Raw genomic sequence first — 25,151 nt, 5'->3', positions numbered from 1 at the left:
CTGCCCCCTTCATCTTCAATTGCATTTCAGTCCCCTGCTTCCATCAAGCACTGCCTAATGCTCATTCTGAAACTGTTAACAAGCTCCATCCAGGGTCCCTTCTCTGTAAATTCCTATCTTTTTTTAAATTTTTTCAGTTTTAATCTGCAGTTTATAACCAATGAATTATGGTCAGAGTCCACATTTGCCCCGGGAAAAGACTTACAGGTTAAAATCTGGTTTCAAAATCTTTGTTTCACCACTATATAATCAGTCTAAATATTTCCATCGTCCCCACGTCTCTACCACATATACAACCATCTTTCACGATTATTAAACCAAGTGTTAACAATGATTAAATTATGCTGTGTGCAAAATTCTATAAGACAGCTTACTCTTTCAGTCTTGTCCTCAGTCCATGTTCTCATATCATTTTTCCTACCATAGGATTTTAGTCATCCATTACAATTAAAGTTTCATCTCCCTCATACTATCTCAAGAATTTCTTGTACGTCATCACACATTCTTTCAACCTCTTTGCCGTCTAAGGAGGTAGCTGGTATATAAACTTGTACTATTGTGGTGGGCGTGGGTTTCATCTCTGTCTTGGCTGTGATAATGTGTTCACTATGCTGTTAACAGTAACATACCTATAATCCTATTTTCTGACTCATTCTTGGCCTACCCCTGTCTCATCCCTGTCTGATTTCATGTAGATAATCCTGTCCTGACCTGACCAAATCAATTTCTTTTTTTTAAATTCTCTATCCTAACTACCTGATTAAGGGATCTAACTCCCACTCTGGGAGCAGTAGTATGCCAGTTTTGTTTTCCCTAATGACAACATCCTCTTGAGTATTGCCTGCCCATGGATACAAATGAGAGACTATTTTACTTCTGGAATATTTTACTGAAGTGGATGCCATCATCATTAAGCCATCATTAAGGTGCATGCCTTTAGGTAAAAGAATGATGACTGTAGTTTTCCCTTGCTTTCAGCCACTCACAGTACCAGTGCAATAAAGTCATATTGACTAATGTTACAAGGCCGGTTAGTCTGGTCTCTCAGGTACTCCTCCATTGTGGTTGCCTCTACAGCATGACTATTGATACTGTTGAGGCATGCAACCCACCCACCTCTACAAGGTCCATAGTTCAAGGAGGGGTTGCCATTAATAGCTGAGATTAATTACAGACATTACCATGGTGTTCTACCAGTTAACTAATATCATATTAATGTATTCTCTTTTTCACCTGCAGGAATGGATGTAGCCTTTTGTAACTGAGCTACCAGATATATGATTCATAACTGAGCATATTCAGCTTTTCATGATGTATCTAATAATCTAATTAAATTTTAGGCATGCAGCCATGCTGCTTTTATCTCTTCCACCAATATTTCAGCTGTTTATTTTCCAGCTGTCGTCTAAGTGAGACAAGAGACTGACAGTACAGCTCCAAGAGCAGTATTACATGCTCCACTGTGTAGTTACTGGACACTGTGTATGCAAGTCCACACCTCAGAAGCCAGTCAGCAGCAAAAACTAAACATTGTATCCACATGCCTCATATGGCAGGCAGAGAAAGTGTTCAAATGGTCAAGTTCTTTATCTATGTATCTTCAGTGGTGACAACACTGGTGACATCTATGTGATTTACGTATTGAAAGTGCTGTATTCCATAACTTGTCCAAGTTAAAATGACTATTGCAATTTATTAAATGTTCTGTAATTCAAATATCCTTAACTTCGTAAGCATTGGGTCCCAAAATGATGAGGTGGGAGCTAAAATCTTCATCTCATGAGGTCTATAGAGTGGCACATATCTATGAAACATTCTATCAGTGATGATTTGTCTGGCTGAACCATGTGGGTGTACTGTTGAAGTTTAGTGCCTCTTTCATGAACAGTTCATGTTGTTTGGCCAATATATCAGCTGACACAAGTGCAAAATGAATCTGGTACCTGTCAATCTTTTAAAGCAACAAGGTATCCTTTAGAGATGCAAGTAGGGCTGTAGACTTCATAGGATGGCAGAAGATCACTTTGACATGGTGTTCTCAAGGATCTAGCACAAATCTGAAGAAAGTTGATGGTACATTAGAACATGCTGTATATTGCAAACCCATGCACACAAATCTATATTTAAATACCAGCACTTGGAATCACCCTTCACAAAGTGCTGGTGTTCTTAAGACGTTGGAACCTGGCTATTGGTATAGCTGAACTGTAGAGAGGTTACCACAGCGTTACTGCCACTAAAGATGAATTGTAGAGAGGTTGCCACAGTGTTGTTGCCACTGAAGATACTTAGAAAATGGATTCAATAATTTAAGCACACCCTCCCCCTCCCACAGTGGTACACAATCTGCAAGATATACCATTGTGTTACTGTCCAGCATTGGTAATGCCACCATAATGGAGTATATAAAACCACTCTTAACACTGTGTCATCAGTGTCTTTGCTCATTTCAAAAATGGCCAGAAAGTAGATGACCAAAATAACAGTGAAAGATCTGAAATTAGCATAGCTGCATGTGTGAAACTTAAGGGCTGGATCATAATTGACCATAAGGTATCAGGAGAAGTTTCTCTAGTATGAAAAGAAAGCCATATATGTATACCACATATCATCCCCTCTATGTTAAAACAGTGAATATGCATTATACTAGTTATGAGATACACAGGATTGAATGTTTCACAAAGTCTTCAAACTATACTATGGTAATTAAAGAAATTGATTTGTGTGATTTATTGTTACCATATGTACAAATGTTAAGATATGAGATTCATAATCATACCTCTCACCTCTTGGAGGGGGGAGGGTTATAACTGTGCATTCATCGTTCTGAATTACCAAGGCATACCGAATTTTCATATACATACTGTAAGTAAATCAGACATATCAGTTACTAATTCCAGTTTTTATTGCTTCAAAGTAAGCAAGAGAAACTACTAACTATAGACTGAATCAACAATAAAACTGTAAACAAAAATCAAATTCACAAAAACATTTCATCTCCATCAGTATCTAGTTCAGGCAATGTGTCACACACAGTTTGAGTGCTCAAGAAATGGCAGTAATATTCATGGTATTCCCATGTAATTATCTGCTTCTCACACATTGAAAGCAGAACCTTGAGCTTTGCTGCTATTATCAGTTTTTTCATGTATTCCTTTTGATGAGTCATTTGCTGAAGGTTCTTTCTTTCTTGTTAAGGTTACTTCTCTAAAGATGTCTTCAAATTATATCTTACAAAACACTGTAGGAGGTTTCCTTCTTTTGCAGTTGAAGAGGCAAAATTTGTGCATTAGAATTTTAGGGTCATTATCTGATCGTTTTTAAAATTTAGGAACTCATCATACAACATACTGCAGATGATGAAAGGATGAGAGTTCCTCCCTCAATTTTGAATGGTTTGTTTCAATCCTTCAGAGTGGTACATCAGCTAGTACTTACTTTTTTTCTCTGTCGTGAAATGAATAAAGTTACACTCCATTTCTGTGTCACCTGTTTCAAAAAAGTGTGTAGTCAGTTGACTGTAAGTTTGGATGATTCTTGCACAGTGACAGACATAAACACAAAGGCAGACTTCTTCAGCTGAACCCCTCAGACAACTGGTATTATTCTTACTTTTGTAATTTCTATTAGCACCATGATGTAGTCATAGACACATGTTGCAGTTTCCATTTATCCTCTCATTCCACAAGTTACTAGTGCCATCTTGATTTCTCAGATTGTGTGTGGTCAAATTATACACTGCCAGGTTTCCTCATATTGACTATTTGTTAGCAAGGAGTATTTGAGGTATTCAACACAGCTTGTTGATAAAAATTTATGGCCACATCAATTGGGTTGTTCTGTGGTGTCGTTTTTCTCAGCAAATACTTGTCATGATTGTCTTGCTTCAACAGCTTCCCATTTTTGGGCAGTGAATTAAATGTGGTACATTTGCAATACAGATCATCCTTCAGTCTAAAGAATCCTAAATATTGTACTCATGGAATATTTTATGGGGTTTTGGAAGATATGCTGGCTTTCAGTTGCCTTCATTTTCAGTTTTATAGTCATTATACATTAATGTGATATTTAGGCTTGAATTGAAATACCTTCTTGCAGCTGAATGGAAAGATAACTCAGAATATTCCACCTTACGTGTACAATCATCATCATTCTTCAACAGTTTGTTATATTGTTTATGTCTGCCAGGTTCATCTTGATCAGCAGTACCATCACAGATTTTTGTACATCTTTTGTGCAGTCTTATTGCAGCTATGATGTAGAAATGCATTTTTGCCCAATAATAATGTGGTGTATAATGAACTGAGCTCTTAAACGAACAGCTGAAATGTTATCAACACATTGTTACATGTGAAGTGACATAAATAATGATGAGATACATGATTGTAATCACATGTAAAAAAAATTGGAAGCATATCTGATTAATGTATGCAGCACATTCATGTTTGAAAAATGCTATGGGAGCTTGTAACAGAGTACCACAATCTAGGATGTGGTTTATTCACTGTTGTGGCATTGAAATATTATATATATATTTTACTAAAGCAACTCATTCAAGGTTTTTCTATGATAGAGGACTCAAAGAATGCAACTTGCCAATACATATAAATCAAAATTGCCTTTTTCACACATTTGTGGTTTTTTCATGAGAGACAATATACCCTACTATCCAAGTGTCTACCTCCTGTGTATAGTCCGCACTTGACGTACTAGGGAGGTCCTCCACTTGATAGGGGAGGCCAAGAAATCTGTGTATGTGATTGTTGCAGAATGATCTGAGGCCTCTGGTTTCATCTCTCCACCTAATTACAAACTAGAGAACCACTGTCAGTTGTGGAAGAATCATAATTCCCACAACACATGTGAAGTTATTCGTCCTCACTACTACAGCCAGCCATATGAAGTAACTAAGAGTGGCCTCTGAACCCAGTCAGCAGTGATGTGGTTATGAGCCATAAATTGCAGCGAACTGCACAGATTGTAGGCAGTAGCTGCCAGCAGGGCCTTCCTTATAACTTGAAGGTCCAGTATTAAACTTGCTGATTGTTTGTCTACCCACCTTTCTCTGATCATCACCATTCTCTGGCTGATGTTAGCTCTCTCTGTGACCAGCTCGTCCAGACTTTTAGGGAAGAATGCCCTCAATCCTAATAGCTCTCCTTCTGACGCACATCTTTCATGATGGCAATGATGGTACAATGAGAGAAGTTAAGGCATAAACAGGGGCATATCAACTGCTGTTTTTCCTGTTAGTAATCCACAGATGAACAAAGATGCCAGTAATACATGCTGGTGTACCAGGTAGCTAGATGTTAGGCAGTATTAATTTATTTTAATTCACTGCTAACCCTTATTAGCAAACAGTTGTGTTCGTAATAACATTGTATAGTAGTGTTTTGTAGTTTGTAGCAATAATCTCAGCTTTGACTATATAAAATCACATTTTCAATTGTTTCCTCCATCTGTCACCTCTGCTTTCAAAGAAACATGGGTGCATTTTTGTTTTGTATGCTATCTAGCATGAGACAGTAGTCCATGTGCAAGGCCATTACTGCTCATATCCATTCATAACACATACATGAAGTGCCAAATTATAATGCATACATACTATATACCCCCCATAACATACAGTGCATTTGCTTGTGGAGTACACGAGTAGTTCAATAGACATTTGGTTGAAGAGCTAACAGAACTGTAATCCTATCAGTCTATTTCATTAATGTTATGACTGTTGTGCTGTGTTGCAATTGTCATATCCAGTTAACTTTTGTAACAGAATTTTTTAAGAACCAAAGAGGTAAAGAGTTACTGTCTTACCACAATTTAGCCTATAGTACTCACTGCCTTTTAATTTTAACAGTGAGTATTTCGTTAAATGACATAATGTTTTTATGATGACACAAGAATTATGTGAGATTCAGACTGCATACTTCAGAGTTCACCAATTCCAACAAAGTTGGACTAAACAATTTAGCTCATAGTTGTAGAATGTCCATTTTCATTTAATTGGTTTAAATTTCCACAAGTTAGTGCTGTTTTAGCACTAATAATTTCAGCTTAAAACACTAATTTCTTAAGTTTGTAAATATAAATTATTTAAGATGTGTAGTTTAACATGCATACAAAATAGAACTACTGTGACCTGCTTTGGCATTCATCCAGAATATTAATTTTTGCTACTTCCTTTTTTCATTATTTAATAACATAATTTTCTGTAACTGCATTAACTCAGACAAAGCATTTTCTGTGGAAAAATAAATGGTTAGAACAATCTGCTCTATTAGAGACTGGACATTCTTTAGACACGTTCAAAAGAGCAGTGGAATTATTACTAATCTCTGTCTACAATAATTTCTCTTCATGGTGTTGTATTTTAAGAATATAAGCTGCAGTTTAACACACTTACTTTGTTGCAGTGGCTATGTGAAATTACAACATGGGCAGTCCCGAACTTTTGTTGTAACACATCCAATGGATGTTGGACCCATTCGCAAAGTGGAGTTTTACTGGCAGTATGATATGGATGTTCTGCAGCCACGATCTCTCTGTTTCTTTTGGTGTAATGATCATCTATATGTGTCAAAAATAGAGGTTGCAGAAGTGGATATCAATAACAGGAAGTAAGTATGAGCCAATCTAAAAGTATCCTTACATATGGACATACACATATTTGGCTTGTAGAGGTATGCGGTACCCATGTAATGACTGTTTCCATTGTAGTTTTTGTTATGACAGTAATCATATTCTATGTTCGTGATCTCTACAGATCAGATGTAATTGTGTCTGCATGATCACTAAAGACAAGACACTGCTCTACATAGTATATGTCAATAATTGTATCTGTGTCTTTATGATGAAAAGCATTGTAAGGTGCTTGCTGAGGGTACATTTTGCTATGCCACATATTAATATTTCATTCTATTCCAGTCACAGTTGCAATATTTTGTGAAATGTTACTAGTCAAATTTTATATTAATGCTCCGATAGGAATGCTATGTAGCTGGTGAGGGCTACTTGCTGATTCCACCCAGATAGACTGTAACTGGAATTTTCTAGAGAGATTTCTGTGAGATATTATCCACCTTTGTTTGAGAGACCTCAAATTAGGACATTTCAGAAATGCTGTGACCCTCACCTGAGGGTTAAAAATACTCTTTTGTTTACATTCAGTGTCCCTTCCTAGGCATATCTGCTGTGGGTCATACACAATAAAGTAGTGCTCCACTGTAGGTCATACAAGCACTCCATGACCAATATCACTCATTGAGCAATTGCAGTTACCCAGTAATTATCAAATATAACAGTAATGCTCCTATCTCCTCGCCCTTGAGAGCTCCTCATCTAAGCCGTGAAGGTTCAAGGCATGTTGACCAGCTATTGTGTTGTCCTCTGCCTTGTCAGCAACATATGGATGCAGTATGGAGGGGCATGTGGTTGGCGTATTGCCCTTCTGACTGTTTTGCCCTTTCCAGACTGTAGACACTATTTCTCTTTCAAATAGCTTCTCAGCTGGTACCAGGGGGTTGAGTGCATCATATACCAGTGCCCCCACCAAAATATTTGGCAGCACCAGAACTCGAAACCAGGTCCTCTGCATGGCAGCCATATACACTAACCATTCAGCTATGGAGACAGACACCCTTCCCTTAGTATCATGCAAAATTCTATATGTGTCAGCCTAGGGCTCTGCATCCAGTATAATGTGCCTCATGCTCTGTAATAAATACTGTAGGTGCCCCGGTGGTCCCGGTTGCCTACAGTGGACTGGAAGCCGAGCGGTGACCTCTCCAGTTGTCAGGATGCTAGGAAATGACTGTGGACGCGTCAGAAATGCCAAAGAAACATTATTAATTCATGACACCTTTATTCCTGCTGAGTAAAATGTGGCCCACGTAACACAGGCCGGCTGAGCTTGGTGATATCAACACCCTTTCCCCAGTCCTCGCTGACTCGGAGCGATGACACCAGCTTCGGCCTGCACCAGTCTTGCTAGCGCAGTGCCGTGTGCTGTGACGTAGCGGTGGAATGCCCTTACTTTGGCCGCGCGTGGCTCGGCGGGGGACAGCAGGCTGCTGCGCGTAGGAGGCTCCGGGTTGGAGTCCCGTTGCTGTCGGCATGAGAAGCGTTCTCGTAGTGTGGAGTGTACTCTATCCCACCCCATCTTCTTCCCTGCTCCTCCTGGTGGCTCATCCACGGTGGACGGGTGGAACGGGCTGCAGTGCCCCAGCGTCATCGACTCACCCGGTTGTGACGATGGATGCACAGGGCCTAGGTCCCGCACGATCTCGATGACGGCTCACTGACATGGTCAGCATTGGTGGCGAGCGAGTCTACCGTGATGTCTGCTAATCCTGGGTTGATGATTGACAGCAGCAGCAGAGAGGACCAGAGCTGGTACTGTCCCCTCACGTCTGCTGCTGGATGGGCCGCCATTACTGCAACATCTCCTTACTAAAGATTAACATGTCGATCACCGAGTTGAGTGCTAAGCAGCGACCCAGTACACATCTAACTGCAAGTCTAACTGCGAGAGCCTTGTTGCTATCAAAGCTGGCATATTTAGAGGAAGCACGAGCGACGTCCTCTCGTCATGCTCGTTTGTAATGAATGCATTCGTTCCACTTATACTGCTGATTTATCTGTCGTACTCGCCCCTTAGGTGTTCTTGTGACAGAGTTACATGTTGTTACGACAGACTTACGCAAAGTTATGAAATTCAGTACAGCTGATGCTATACCTCTGTCTTACACTCTACGAAAGTCTCCGTCTAACACAAACCCGTGTGCTAAGCAATTCTCTGTCGCCTGTTGTGTGTATCCAGGCCACTGCCCCTTTGTGATGACACATTCCGATACATATGCAATCCTCTTACCTCTTGGCTAACCTACTGCCTCTGGCTCTCGGTATAGGCCACGAAACTTTGACAATATTCCACGTTTCCAATTCTTTACTATTCTGCGACACTACAATAGTCTCTGTATCTTAATGTACACTGATGGGAAAAAATCTCAACATCAAGAAATAATTAATGCAGAGTAATGAAATTTTGGGACTATAATTATCTGGTAACATATTTTGATTAATGTTGCAAGATCACAGGTTAATGCAGGCACAAGAAAAACAATTGCAAATGTGAAACACTGGTGCATGAATAACTGCTGTATCTGGCAGAATGTTGAATGCAAGCATGCAAACGTGTATGCTTTGTGTTGTTCATGTGCTGGATGTCAGTTTTTGAACTGGAGTTCAGTGCATGTTGTACTTGGTTGATCAATACATGGATGGTTAATGCTGGTTGTGGATAACACTGGAGTTGTCATCTGGTGGTGTCCCATACGTGCTTGATGGGAGACAGATTTGGTGATTGACCAGGCAATGGCAACGTGTCGACACTCTGTAGGGCATGTTGGGTTACAACAGTGGTATTTGGTTGGAAAACAATCCTTGGAATGCTTTTCATGAATTGCAGCACAACAGGTTAAATTACTAGACTGAAAAACAAATTTGCAGTCAGGGTGTATGGGATAACCATGAGATCCTGCTGTCATACAAAATCACACCCCAGACCGTAACTCCAGATGTGGCTGCAGGCACTCACCTGACCTTCTACTAACCAACACATGGCCATCAGTGACACTGAGGCAGAACCAGCTATCATCAGAGAACACAACAGACCTCCAATCTACCCTCCATTGAGATCTCGCCTGACACTACTGCAGTCACAAACAGCAGTGGTTTGGGGTCAGTAGAACGCATGCTGCAGGGCATCTGTCTTGGAGCTGTCCTTGAAGTACCTGATTGTGAACAGTTTTCTGTGTCACTGTGGTGCCAACAGCTGCTTGAATTGCTGCTACAGATGTGGTATAGTGCGCCACAGCCATACAATGATCTCAATGGGCTTCCCTCTCTGTAATGCTATGTAGCATTCCAGAGCCCAGTTTTCTTGCAATCGTACCTTTCCATGACAACTGCTGCCAGCAATCCAGTACAGTGGCTACATTCTAGCCAGGTATTTCTGCAATATCATGGAAGGAACATCCAGCTTCTTGTAGCCCTATTACATGACCTTGTTCAAACTCTTTGAGCTGATGATAATCGTGTCTTCACTGTCACAAAAGCATCCGTGGCTAACATGAGCTCACTATGTCAAGTCTCAAAGGTAAGTAATGCTTATGACCATTACAGCACATATTTAAAGTAAACCTGGTTTTCATCCTCATAATCGTACTACTAGTGCCACTCTTATGTGACTGGCATGAAATTTGAATAAAGTCATCTTCCAGATGTAGAAACACACCTACTAACTTTTGTTTATCTTGCACAACTCCTTTTTTGGTGCCAGGAGTTTTTTCTGTCAGTGTACAGTCCCTGGCCAATTTATTAGATGCACTACAATTTTTAAGCAAACTTTGATTTATGCCTAATGAAATTTGTTTTTTTAATACATAAATTGTGAGAAAATTATTATGTGTAGTCTACTTTATACTAAGATGCTATAACAAGTAAATAAAATGTAGTATTTGTTGAAAATGTTTTATTTCAGTAATTACAACAAAAATTAAAATATTGTAAAAGTGAAAACATTAGTTTTAATATCTTGTTGAGCCACCTTTTGCAGCTATGAGAGCCTTAATACGACATGGCATGCTGTCGATGCAGGACTGTACTGTGTCTCACATTTGTGGATGATGATACCAGACATGGGTGATCTTCTCTAAGAGCTGTGTTTTTGGTGTGATAACATATTCTGCCATGGCCCTCTTCAGTAGTTCCCATACATTTTCTATGGGGTTCATGTTGGGACTTATTACCTGGCTGGTCTAACAGAGGGATACTTTCTTCCTTCAGAAAGGATTTAACTGACCTGTCTGTTTGACAGGGAAATAAAAATAAATCATTCCCCATTTGGGAACCATTCTCTGAGCTGTGATATTGACTGATTTTGCAGGACTTTCTTGTACTGGTCTTCCCTCATTATGCCTTTAACCACATAAAGACATCCTGTACCCTTGCCACAGGTGACAGACCAAATCATCACCTTAGTTGCATATTTTATGGTCTGAATATTGTAGTCGCAATGAAATTTTTCTCCTGTTCAATGGCACACATACTGAGATTTGTTAGTCAAAATTTCAAACATGCTTTCATCGCTGAAGCATACCCGCAAAAATCAAGAAACATAATTAATGTACTATGAATAAATGAACATAGGTTATATCATATTGTAAATAATAATTCAGACGCTTTGCTTTCATTGTGGCTGTTAACTTTGGTTTTCTAGTGGGTTGACAGGCCTTGAAATCAATATCCATCAACTTTCTGCAAGCAGTGCATTCAGATGCAGTCACATTAGCCTGTTCCAGTTGAAATTTTATCTGTTTTGTTGTTGCAAATCTGTTTTCTATGCAAATTCTTTTGAGAAATCTTTCTATCCTTGAGGTGAAAATTAGTTTTCTTCCACATTTACTCTTCCGTCTGGGGCTCAGTTCTTCACCTGCATCAATTTTCTTCTTTATGCACCTCACACTAGCTTCTGACATTTCCAACCTTTGTGAAATTTCCCGATTGGAATACATTTTCGTATTAACAAGGGCTTTGACCTCAGAATTTTTATGTGGTGAAATGACCCCTCTTTTACCCATTGTTAAAATTCACAATTAATAATACCTGGCTGTTAAACAATCAATTGTGATGTCAATATTATGAAATTGATAATCAAAGCAAACATAGTATTACACCAGTTACATGCAAGAACGCCACTGAACAGGTCCTTTCCACTACGCTGTACTCTGCACATTGATAACTGCAATAAGTCAACAATCCAATGTCACTTAGCAACAATAGATACAAAATTCAACAATGTAATAAGTGCCCTGAATAACTGTCATAAATTTTCCGATTAATTGCATTAAATATATTACTCAACATGTAATTATTACAAATAACATTAAAAATGTGCAGTGCATCTAATAATTTGGCCAGGGACTATAGTTGAAGATACAACTACCCCACAGATTTTATTTAAAAGAAAATTTCCTGGGCAGTATCCTCCTCCTCACATTCTGACTAATTCACTTCCTTCTTCCAGCAACCAAGGTTTGGATGGAACGAGTTGACGAGAACAGTGCTTCTGAAGTTTTTGGCAGTGGGAAGTGTAGTAGTCAGAGGCTGAGAAGAGGATACTGCGCAGGAGATTTATTTGTGAGTGAGATCTGTGGGGTGGCTGTGAGAGACGAGAGCCTGGAAGAGATAGTTGGTGTAGTTGTTGAGAGAATTAGTGTGGAGCAGAGGCATTTGCTGCAAATGCCTCAGCTGTAGGAAAGGGAGGTTTTGATGTGAAAGAGGTGGCAGCTGTTAAAATGTAGATGTTGCAGCTATTGGATAATTTTATATAGATTGAATTTGGAATGTTAGTCAGTGAGGTGGGAGTTAACATCAAGGAAAATAGCTTTGAATCTGGAAAATGGCTAGATGAATTCGAGTTGAGGACTCAGATTTGTCTACCTTCATCCTCAATGCAAATGAGTTCCTCTCATCCTGTGGTCTGAGTGACCTGCCCTTGCTTTTAACATACTTTTACATGCGTGAGACTTATACTGAGGAAATTGGTGAAAAGATTGCTCATTACACAAATATACATAACAATTAAATTTACACGTCTATTTACAACATATGTGATAGTTAGAATGTATATGTAGGTCAAATACTCCTCTTAGCACTAGAATAAAGTATAACAGTCTAGATTGCAGCGCACGTTTGTTAAAAAGTGCAGTTGACTATCATCATTCTACAGTTCCTGCTCCACACACAGCCACTGTCCATCAATATGGCTGTAGGTATGAAACCAGTCACCTTTTAGTAAATGTGCCTTGTGATCTAGAGAGTTATAATTTATTGCAAAGATTACATGTTGGTCACTGATTTCTCCAATAACATTTTCAAAAATAACTCCTCTTAGCAGCTGATTTTGTGTATGTCCTCTGTGACACATGTAAATATTCCTGAACCTTTTCGGTTTCAAGGAGCTTTCTCTCGACATCCATTGGAAACTAAATATATGTTTGTTTGCGTCTGTTAATTCCAATTTATATATAAAGTCCAGCTATAAAATATTTATCATTCACTTTGCAACACCCTATTAAAACAAAAGAGTACTTACAGTGCTAGGACTGAAACAATTTATAGAGTGATTAGCAGTGTGTGTGAATGTATGTTGGAGGTGAGAAAGGTGAGGGGGGCAGAGAGGGTTGCAGGAAAGTAAATTAAGTGCATAACAAATATTTTAAAAATGCTAAGTAAATGTTGAACATCCAGTTCCTTTGTCTTGTATTCATAATTGCTGATTTTGAGAAGGAGAATTTAAATGTGGTGTTATAAGTACCTGATTCTATACAGCTGTGCAGGAATTTGTGTGCGTCATTTCATCCTCAGTGAGTTTAGCTTTTGTGTACTTAAACTGATTGGTCTACCTGGATTATGTGTGCTTCTCAAGTGACTGGACTGGGTTATCGTTGAAGCAGTTATAACTGGTACATGGGTAACCCTGAAAAAGTTGTGTGCTGGAGACCCATCACTTCCTTAAAACTGTCCATTAACAGCATCTAGTGAACAGCATATACTCCCTCACCCTTTCAGAGACCTCTAGAGAACCCTTATTGCTGACTTATTTTGAATCTCTTTGCTTAACCCACTTGTGTACAATGACGGGCATACCCGTCATCATACTCACTTGCACTTACATACAATGATGGGTACAGCTGTCACCCTGCATTCACCTTGTTGTGTGGTGCTTTGGCATGTAGTGGATCACTGTTGGTTCTAACTTTAGTCCACGCAGCATGTTAATAGATGGCATGAAAATGCTCAATTGCAGCTAAATATTACAATGCAAATTAGCACATTTTCTTAGATTCAGTAATGCAACATGGCCGATCCATACGAAATCCAAGCCATGAGAATACTTCAGTTTCCTGAAGAAAAGATTTGAGTGATACTGATGGTGGACTAGACTTTGAAAACAGTGAAAACACAAAATCAGAAGTGAGTGACAGCAGTCGTTGTGTTGACAAAGAAGATTTTTCCCTCAACAGTTGAGATGATGTAGTGGAAGTACGTCAACAATTACTGATGAGTGGAACTAGGAAAATGTTTGGATACTCCTTACATTAACAAGAGCAGCAGTGAAGGGGAGGTAGATGTACTATTCACAGATCCATGGGCTAAAACTCATCAGAATTGCATGGAACTGATCAAATTTTGACACCACAATTCTTGGAGTTGGTGGTCAAGGAAACAAATTTCTTTGCAGAAATGACTGTACATGCAGAACAGTGAAGAATGGTTGACAAAGCACACTGGTTTCCTGTGGCAGCAGATGAGATGAAGGCCCAATTTGTACTAGGTGTACTTAAGTCCCAAACAGAGAAATCTTCTGTACAAGATAATTGATAGAGAAGGAAAATAATACAGACTCCTATTTTTCCTAAAACCATGCCTTTTAGGAGATGCAAAGCCCTCTCAAGGTATCTTCAGTTTGCTACTGATTCTGCAGGTATGCATCATGACAAACTGAGGAAGATCAGGCCAGTTGTTACTCTTCTACTTGACAGATTTCGAAGGGTCTACAAGCCTGCAGTATTTTTTTGTGTTGATGAGAGTCTGATATTCAGGGGCAGATTGCCATATGTATAATACAGACTTTCAAAGAGGGCAAGATTTGGTTTGAAAATATATAAAGTATGCTCATCTGACAACGGATACTGTTACAATTTTAAAATTTATTCAGCTCTTGAGGCAAAAGAAAGTAGTCAGCACCCCATCAAGTGAGACAGTTGTTTTGGATTTGTGTGACACTTTACTGGACGAATGGAGAACAATATACATGGATAATCGTATTCTCCCCCACTTTGTTTCTAAAGCTATTGGAGAGGAAGACCTATGTAGTTGGAAGTGTAAGACCAGACAGGAAGAACATGCCACCACAGTTCAAGAACTTGGTCTGAAAAGAGACGAAGCGACTTTTGCATCAGCGAATGAAGTTCTTGCTGCTAGATGGATTGACAAAAAACCAGTGCACATCCTGTCAACCATTCATGATTGACCTGAGTATGAGGAACAGCAAAAAAATGGGAAGACTAAGTTGAAACCTAATTGCATCAGCGATTATAACAAAGGAATGGATGGAGTTGATGCATGCAACAAATGCCTAGCATTATATTCTCCTATGAGGAGATATGTGAAGGGATATAAAATATATATTTTTATATGTTGGACATGGCAATTATCAGTGCAAGTATAGGACACAATATGATTAATGACAGTAAAAGAAGAATGAGGTTCACAGGTTATCATCTCAACCTGGCTGAACAAATTCTGAAAAATATTAGACTTCCTGATTATGGGATTTGCGGACACCCAAGCATAGGAACAAATCCATTAAGACTACAGAGCAGGTACTGGGGATATTTTCCAACAAAAATGCTCAAACTGACAAAAAAGCAGCACTGTCCAGAAGGTGTAAGATCTGTTACAACTGAGGACAGCATGGAGAATCCTGTTTTGAGTGTGTAGAGTGCAAGATCTGCCTACACGTGGATAAGTATTTTAAGCTTTATCACACTGAGACAAACTGTATATTATTATATTTCAAAGTATAATAGAGAAATACAATAAATAGAATGCTCTAATACAGCTTATAGTATGTTGCTGTAAAAATGAGAAAAATCACTGAAAAATAATTGTACTGCTGTGTCACAACATCAATTTAAAAAAATATTGTGTGCCAGTGGGTTAAAGTGACTACTGTGTTGTGATTCTTCATTTAGGAAAGTATTCTGCTGTTGTAGTGACTGGGCATATGAAGAATGTTGTAATGCCCTTTGTGAACTCACTGATAGTGATATGTACTGTTCCTGGAATATGATAGCTGAGGTTGGACTGAAAGAATTTTAAACCTGCTTTGTTCTGACAGTCTTACATTTACTTACTCCCCCAATCCTTCTTACTTCTGCAGAAGTTTGTATTGCAATTCATACTTTCTATCTTCAGAGACACCAATCTAATCACACTGGTCACCTTGTTAGGAGGTTTAATTGTGCTACTAAATGTATATCTGCTTTAATTGACCAAAACTGTTTACCTCTACCTGTTATTTTCATTTCTAGCATATAGAGCACTGAGAACTGCCTTAACTGCCTGAAATCGGTCTTCTCTTTCCCCCATCAGATCCTGTATGTGTTTACATCAATATCTCTATCCACTGCTCTTAATGTCCATCTCATTTTTGCTTGAAAACCTTGTTCCTTATTATTCTTACTAGTTTTATTTCAGTCGTGTATAGCACATAGTTTGTGATTCATATTGGTAAGGACTTCTTGTGTTAATGTTCACTGGTTAGTACCATGACAAAGAAATTGTCTTTCTGGAGGATATGGTGCTTTGGCTTACAAGGGGCATGATTATCTTTATGATGAAAGTGAGAATTTAGTTTTCCTGTGAGTCATGTCTATCAAATTACCATGATAAATCTCTACAGTCTTTACGTCTAACCTCTGTAAATGTTATTCTGAAGTGATACCTGACAATAAGACAGCTTCAGACTTCCATTGTGTAAAAAGTCAATAAAAAAGCTGTATGTCAGTAACACACTAGTAATGGTTCAGCTCTATTTTTAAATATTTTATAAAAGGACTCCACTGGGAGTTATTCCAGGAAACAGGTTTTTTGCAAAAGTGTCTTTCAAAATGTAATGCTAAGCAGAGTTTTAAGTACTGGAAAATATCAAGGAGGTGGGTTACCACCTAGCAACACAGCAATGTTGAGGCTGCTAAGGACAGAGAACTAGCACGTAACAGGGTTATGTAATTAATTTGAGGAGCATTCGGAAATGATTTACAGTAGTAGCTTTTTTGTACCTTATTTATTAATGAACATGAGTCGATGTACATGGGACCTCTCAATATCCTTCCCACCATCAATGCACTGCTGCCACTTTCCTGGCAACTTCATTGATGTGTCACAGACCTGCTGTTTGGGGATACTATCCACCCACTCATGAACAGCTGCCTGCAGTTCTTTGTTGTCACAAACCTCTCAGCACGTCCTTTATGTTACCAAATAAAGAATAATCAGATGGAGTTAGATGCAGTGAATATTGTGTGCAGCACAGAAAGGGACTCTAATAATGTCAACTTTGCAGTTGTGCCATTGCTGGTGTGGGGTCACACATTGTTATCCTGAAGGAGTGCTCCTTTTGACCACCTTTCCTGTCACCTTCGTTGCATCCTGCATCTAAGTCATGCAAGGGTGTCACAGTACGTCCTGCTGTTGACAGTTGTTCCTTGTGGAAGTTAGTGCATTAATAGTATGTGACAGAGACTATCTACTTCCCTGCAGATGGAGCAGCATGAAATTTCTAGGGCCAGGGACACCCAGGATGTTCCCATTGAATGGACTAGACTTTGTTCGTTGGTGAATGGTAGTGACACCATGATTCTTCCTGTCACCAGTTCTTCCCCTAGGCCTGTGTCAAGTCCTTTGGAACCCAATATGCACACATGTTTTTCATACCAAACTCATCATGAATAATGAAGTGCAGGGTTGCACAGCCTATACCTGTCTGCAACTTCAGTTCATCAAAGATTATGTACCTATCAGCGATAATCAATTCACACACAACCTCAGTGTTCCCCAGAGTCTGCAATGTTGACAGGTGACCAGCACTCATATTCTTGCATGTGGATTCCCTTTCGCTAGTGAACTCGATGATCAAGTTCTAAACAGTCCTTTGTGCAGGAGTTGCTTGATAATACACTACAGTTAAATATTTATAAATAGCAACAAACAAGTGCTGCCCTATTACTAGACATACTGTTCACAACTGCCATCTAGTGTCTATGTGATGTACTGGAATCAGTTCATCATCCTACAAGAGGATGTGCCTACAGTCTGAGTAGTGCTTATGAAACAGAACAATTGGAAATCATTTCTGAACACCCCTTGTAATAAAATGTAACATTTTATGATGATGCAATTGTCACCCTGTTACAGCAAACGGGAACTGGAAGTGACGAGTGAACTGTGCACACCAGACAACAGGGACTATGCTGACATAGCATCACGCTCAACAGCCATTTTCTATGACAATTGTAATCATCCCAGTTGAGATCCAGACTGGCTGTGTCTGTGTAATACTACCTCCATGCAGAACACAGCCACCATTACCTGTTTATACACATATATTGTGTATCTGAATCCCTTGCATGCACTCACTGTCATGTGTGTGATTTTGCCATCATCCTTTGAATGAGAAAGTAAGAGCTGTATAAATTGTAGCAGCGTTTGTTGTTTACTATTGTTTTCTGTAATGTTATATGAATGTTGATTGTAAACACTGGACTGATATCACAGTTTTAGAATGAATGGTAAATGTGCTTATATTGAACCTTGCTGAAAAACATCAGTAGTATACAAATATGGCCTACCATCACTGTAGACATGTAAAATATATGGTTTAGATCTGCTGAAACATTATCAGTACTGCAGTGTTCATTGTCCAGCCAAGTTTTATTTAGGAAATATTGTGAAATTTCAATAGTTTTTATCTGCAGGGTGCTGCAGTACTTTTCACTTTGTTTTGTAAAAACTGTAAAAAATTACAGGGTGAAATGCATCTGTAGAGTCCAGTTGCCATCAGGATACTGTGTAATTTTTGTATTGATTTTGTTGCCTGTGAAGAAATATTATTGTGTTTATTTGAAAGTGGCACAATACCTGACTAACTTTTGTATGTTTACTATTTTTTGTAGCTAATTTCTACCACTTCAGTATTTACAGTAATGTAAACGAGAGTTTAACAGAGCTGCTAATGTTGGTGTGTTAGTTAGAGATGAAGATAAACTGTATTTCATGTATTTAAGTATGTTATAGTACAAAACATTGTAGTTACCATATCATTGCCATTTTTAGCCAGTAAATACACTTCATGTGATTTATTAATCAAATTGATATTGAATCAGTCATGATGGTCATTTCCTTACATACATTTTACAAAAGAAAGAGATACAGATTCAGTGATGTTTTCACTGTGACTGAACTGTGTTACTATTAACAATGTGCAGTTCTGAGCACTGCAATGATCTTGTAGTTGTTAAAAATAGCTTTACAGTATTGTATTGATGAAGCATGTGTATTTTATTCTTGGTAACAGATTTGTTACAATTTTGTGTGTTATTTTATTGTTTTGTTGAAATATGTACTGAAATTGTTATTTTTTAATTTAAATTTTAAATAGTTTAATTTTATACTCAGTCACATCATTAATGATGTAAGGCCTGTGATTTTTATCCTGTTGTTGAACAATATATGATAAACTAATTGTGATATTGTGTAATGAATATACATATATTCAGTCATAGTCTGTCTCTTGAACTACTTATATCTCCTCCAGTCACTGCTCAATACATTTTATATTTCCTGTTGTTTTCTTCATGTGGTTTTCAGACAATGACAGCATTTATCTAATAATTAGCACATTAGACTAATTTGATCCCAATTACAAGTACAGAAAGTAACTGAAAATACCTTTGCTGTGTATGTATGGTTTGCCTAATACTGCCATCAGCCGGTGAAAATTCTGATGACTAGGTTAGTTTGCATTAGCTACACGTATGAATGACCACTTTTCATTATTTAGCATCAACTGCCACCTGCTACACCATACAGCAATCTTTTCTAAATCGCTTTGCAACTGATACTGGTCTTCGGATGACCTTACTAGATGGTAAATTACAGCATCATCTGCAAACAACCTAAGAGAACTGCTCAGATTGTCACCCAGGTCATTTATATAGATCAGAGGTCCCAGGACACTTCCCTGGGGAACACCTGATATCACTTTAGTTTTACTCGATGATTTGCCATCTATTACTACGAACTGCGACCTTCCTGACAGGAAATCATGAATCAAGTCGCACAACTGAGACGATACCCCATAGGCCTGCCCACAGCTTGATTAGAAGTCGCTTGTGAGTAACGGTGTCAAAAGCTTTCCGGAAATCTATAAATACGGAATCAACTTGAGATCCCCTGTCGATAGCGGCCATTACTTCATGCGAATAAAGAGCTAGCTGCGTTGCACAAGAACGATGTTTTCTGAAACCATGCTGATTACGTATCAATAGATCGTTCCCTTCGAGGTGATTCATAATGTTTGAATACAGTATATGCTCCAAAACCCTACTGCAAACTGACGTCAATGATATAGGTCTGTAGTTCGATGGATTACTCCTACTACCCTTCTTAAACACTGGTGCGACCTGCGCAATTTTCCAATCTGTAGGTACAGATCTATCGGTGAGCAAGCAGTTGTATATGATTGCTAACTAGGGAGCTATTGTATCAGCGTAATCTGAAAGGAACCTAATCGGTATACAATCTGGACCTGAAGACTTGCCCGTATCAAGTGATTTGAGTTGCTTCGCAAACCCTAAGGTATCTACTTCTAAGAAACTCATGCTAGCAGCTGTTCGTGTTTCAAATTTTGGAATATTCCATTCGTCTTCCCTGGTGAAGGAATTTTGGAAAACTGTGTTCAATAACGCTGCTTTAGCGGAGGTATTGACTGCGAAGGTATTGACTGCGTCTTGCCGCTTGTGTACTTTACATACAACCAGAATTTCTTTGGATTTTCTACCAAATTTCAAGTCAATTTTTCGTTGTGGAACCTATTAAAGGCATCTCGCATTGAAGTCCATGCCAAATATCGCGCGTCTGTAAATTTTAGCCAATCTTCGGGATTTAGCGTTCTTCTGAACTTTGCATGCTTTTTCCGTTGCCTCTGCAACAGTGTTCAGTGTGCTCTCTTGAAATATCCATATCATTGAATCTCTCTCTCTCTCTCTCTCTCTCTCTCATTTCGTTACATATCCTCACTACTTCTTTTTGGTCCTTGTCCTGCCCTCTCATAAATGACTGGTATGCAATCCACAGGCATAACTCGGTCTCCTCTTAAATACGTATATCAGTGGTAGCTCTTTGTAGATTTCTTTTGATACATTTCTGTGTTTCTGGTTACCCTCAGAACCTTCTGTACGTAATATGTCACCTTCCTTACATGATTTACCACAAATAATATTTTTATTCTCAGACCTTATAGTCACTGCAAATCCCTCCATATGCCATAGTTTTTGTTTTTTCTGATAAACAATAAATATTGATCTTCTGGAAATTATATCCTCATCACCAATATTTGGTAATTGTAGTTATATAAAATTTACTATACAAACCCTGGAAGATGCAACTGTGTCAAAAGTTCTGTAAAATAGTTTGCCTTATGATATTTTATGTCAAGGCAACACTTTAATATGAGCGTAATGTTGAAGTCTTTTGAAAACATGAGAGTTTCTTTTCCATTTTATCTCATTAGATGTTGTCAATTGGAACAGTGCAAGATTCATTTTCCCTCTGTCACAAGTTTGTTTTGAGATTTTTATGTTTGCTGCATTACACAGAGATAAGTAGCTTTTCAACAAATAAGTTTATTGTAGTCAACAATCACATAAATATTTCTGTGGTGGGACCAAATTGGACTGTATAATCATTTTCAATAGATTGTGGGATAAGCCTTTGCCAAAGGCGCTGTTAAAATGTGTCAAGCATTTTCACACGCAAGAGGCTCCTACTTGTCTGCTGGAAGCAGCCTTGCTCATATGATTAAACATTCACCAACCAGTATAGACTTCTGGGTTCTGTATCAATAAATTATTCTTCAGGTTTTTCATATGTTTCACTGTACCCTCATAATTTGTGACTATCTGTTCCCAACTGCACACTTTCTTTTTTTTTCAAATTGACTCCAAATAACCACAGCCTACACCAAAATTTCAGCAAAGATGGTTTCTGTGTTGTGGAAAGACAGCAAATTTGAGTGGTCTGTCAAACATTTTGTAAACTCACAGATCTGGCAAAGATTACATCAGAAAATAATTAGTGTAGAGTAAAGAAAAACTGAGAATATATTTGTCCAGGTAACATACTTAAGTGATTAACATTGCAAGATCACAGCATAATGAAAGTGGAGATAAGTCATTGCAAATGAGAAATGCTGGTACATTAACAACTGGTGTAACTACCCGAATGTTGAATGCAAGCAAGCAGATGTGCACACATTGTGTTGTGCAGGTGCTATATGGCAGTTTGTGGGATGGAGTTCCATGCCCGTTGCACTTGGTCAGTCAGCACAGGAATGTTTAATGCTGCTTGTGGATGACACTGGAGTTGTCATCCAATGATGTCCAATATGTGCTCAACTGGAGACATATACGTTGGTCAAGCAGGCCAAGTCCACATGTCGATACTCTTTAGAGCATGTTGGATTACAACAGTTGTATGTGGGTGAGCATTATCCTATTGGAAAACACCCCCTGTAATGCTGTTCATGAATGGCAGCACAACAGGTCAAATCACCAGATTATCATACAGTTTTGCATGGGATAACAATGAGAGTGCTCCCACTTTTACACAAAATCATACTCCAGAGCATAACTGCAGGTATATGTCCAGTGTGTGTAGCACATAGACGGGTTGGGTACAAGTTCTCTAATAGCTTCCTTCTAACCAATACACAGCCACCACTGGCACCAAAGCAGAACCAGATTTTATCACGAAACACAACAGACTTCTGCCCTGTTGTCCAATGAGCTCTCACTTGACACCACTAAAGTCACAGATGTTTTGGCATCAGTGGAATGCATGCTACAGGGTCTCTGGCTTGGATTTGCAACAGTTTGTTGTGTCACTGTGGTGTCAACTGCTGCTCAAATTGCTGCTGCAGATGCAGTACGATGCATCTGAGCCATATGCCACACATGCTGGTCTTTCCACTCAGTAGCACCCCGTGGCTGACTGGACACTGGTCTTCTTGCAACCGTACATTCTTGTGGCCCCTACTATTAGCAGTAATGTAGAGTGGCTATGTTCTATATAAGTCTTTTTACAGTATCACAGAAGTAACATCCAACTTCTGATATTCCTATTACACAACCATGTTCAAACTCAGTGAGGTGTTGATAACGGTGCGTTTTTTGCCCTAAAGGCATTCTCGACTAGCATCAACTCACCATGTCCAGTATCAAAGATAAGTAATGCTCATGACTGTTATAAAGTGTATTTAAAGCAAATCTGATTTGAATCCTCATAGTAGTCCTACTAATGCCATTCGTATGTGACTCACATGAAATTCAAATACATATCATCTTTGAGATGTAGAATCACATCTATGAACTTTTGTTTATGTTGCACAACTCCTTCTTGGTGTTGATGCTTTTTCCATCAGTGTATTTGATGGTCTACACATAAACAAGCAACTTAAAAATAGTAAAAATTTACTTTTCTTACCTCTGAGCACTAATACACTGACAATGAAATCACAAGAACACTATCAAGCCTGAAACATAGAAATCGAGAGAGTAAATGATAAACCACAGTAAGTACCAACATCTGAAACCAAGATTTCAGAGATAAACCTAATACCTTGCTGTCTCAATGTTTCCATTGCACCTCTACTGAGGAAGATTTCCTCCATGTGGCTCCAAATGCTCTTGTGAATTCTACTTTTGCTCATACATGATGTAATCATCCATGCACCTGTTCCCAGCTGTGAGTACTTTATGTGCCTTGTTCTGAACTGTGCTCCATTTTACATATTATTATCAACCATAACATACTTTATACAATATGCAAACATCTATAGCCAGCTTGTTACAAATCCTTGGTAGGTATACTGGAAACACATGTTCTTAGAGAGACATTCCATAGATGATGGCTAGTACAGTCATTTCACATCTTAATAACAATAAATTGCTGTAATTCATTTTTTAGTTATACAGGTACATTAATCACACTCACATAAAATTGTTTTGCCACAATTATAGTCAACATTAACAGAAAAAATAGCATTTATTCTAGACAGTTTCAGAAACCCTCCTTTGGAAGGAAAAAGAGAGAAGCAGGCTATGAAAATTACATAAAAACAGCATACAAGTTAACTACATCAGTTGGAGGTGGATGTAAAATGGGAACAAGTAAACCTGACACATGCACATCACCTTCAACAGCTTTTAATCCTTCCTCACTTCTCTCCCCCTCTCCTATCTCTCTTTTCCTTCTACACTTCTTTTGATACTCACCTCCTTCCTTGTTTTCTCAAATCTCCTCTGCAAATCCCCCTCATTGTAAAATGTAAACTTCCACAGCCAGAAATGTCAAAATTAATAAAAAGTTCCAGGCTATCATGCCGTGGCCAAATGGATTTCATTTTAAAACTCAATGTTTCCTCCCCATCTGCGGAGGACATTTTCAAGGGGGATCATAGCATTGTTGAATGTCCAATTCACACCCTGGCTTGATACTTACTACAGCAAGATTCCGCTTCTGCGAGCTTTCGCGCAGTGGTGTGATGTCACATGTTTTGAATACATGAGCGCAATGGGATGATAGCAACAGTGGATGATGGCAGTTGACAACAGCCAATTGTGCTCACATATTCTAAACCTGTGATGTCACACCACTGTGCGGAAGCTTGTGGAAACAGAATTTTGCTGTAGTCAGTAGTGAGCCAGGGTGTGAATCAGACATTCACCAAAGCTATGCTCCCCCTTGAGAATGTCCTCTGCAGATGGGGATGAAATGTTGAGTTTTAAAGTGAAATCCATTTGACCACGGCGTAATAGCTCAGAACATTTTATTAATTGTAATACGCTTCATACATCAGAGAACTGCTAAAAGCTAATTTCTCATCCCTAGCCTGAACTACTCCCATCATATCTTCTTCTTCCTCCACTTCCCTTGTGATAGCCCCCTGTGGCATTCAAAACATCACTCCCTGTGTTATTGGAAACCCCACTTCATATGGTACTGACCATGACATGATTACCCTTTGTCAATTGCACAAAGACAAATGACATGGACACTTACATATAATACCGGGTGATCAAAAAGTCAGTGACTGCGCATGACAATCGTGTACAAAAGGAGCTGAAGAAGCTGTAATGAGAGAGAGGATCCGATGCGCCAGCAGTCGCAGCATGTTGACGTTGCCTGAAAAGGCACTTTTAGTGAAACTGTATTATCAGAATGGGGAATGTGCGAGTTCA

General features: G+C 38.8%; 1 protein-coding gene across 4 annotated transcripts in view; it reads left to right on the top strand.

Annotated features, from left to right (window-relative positions):
* The window catches only part of LOC126184856 (pancreatic triacylglycerol lipase-like), a 452,695-nt gene extending 433,345 nt beyond the window's left edge, over positions 1–19,350 (top strand). For all 4 annotated transcript variants that reach the window (XM_049927467.1, XM_049927464.1, XM_049927466.1 and 1 more), the window contains 2 exons: positions 6,417–6,620; positions 18,049–19,350. In XM_049927467.1, the coding sequence (XP_049783424.1) occupies positions 6,417–6,620; positions 18,049–18,163 (319 nt within the window). In that variant the 3' untranslated portion in view covers positions 18,164–19,350. The remainder of the gene's footprint in view (positions 1–6,416; positions 6,621–18,048) is intronic.
* Positions 19,351–25,151: the final 5,801 nt, after the last annotated feature.

The sequence above is a fragment of the Schistocerca cancellata genome, chromosome 4, assembly GCF_023864275.1.
Source record: "Schistocerca cancellata isolate TAMUIC-IGC-003103 chromosome 4, iqSchCanc2.1, whole genome shotgun sequence".
Lineage (NCBI taxonomy): Eukaryota > Metazoa > Arthropoda > Insecta > Orthoptera > Acrididae > Schistocerca > Schistocerca cancellata.
This window is presented reverse-complemented; position numbering and strand designations above follow the sequence as displayed.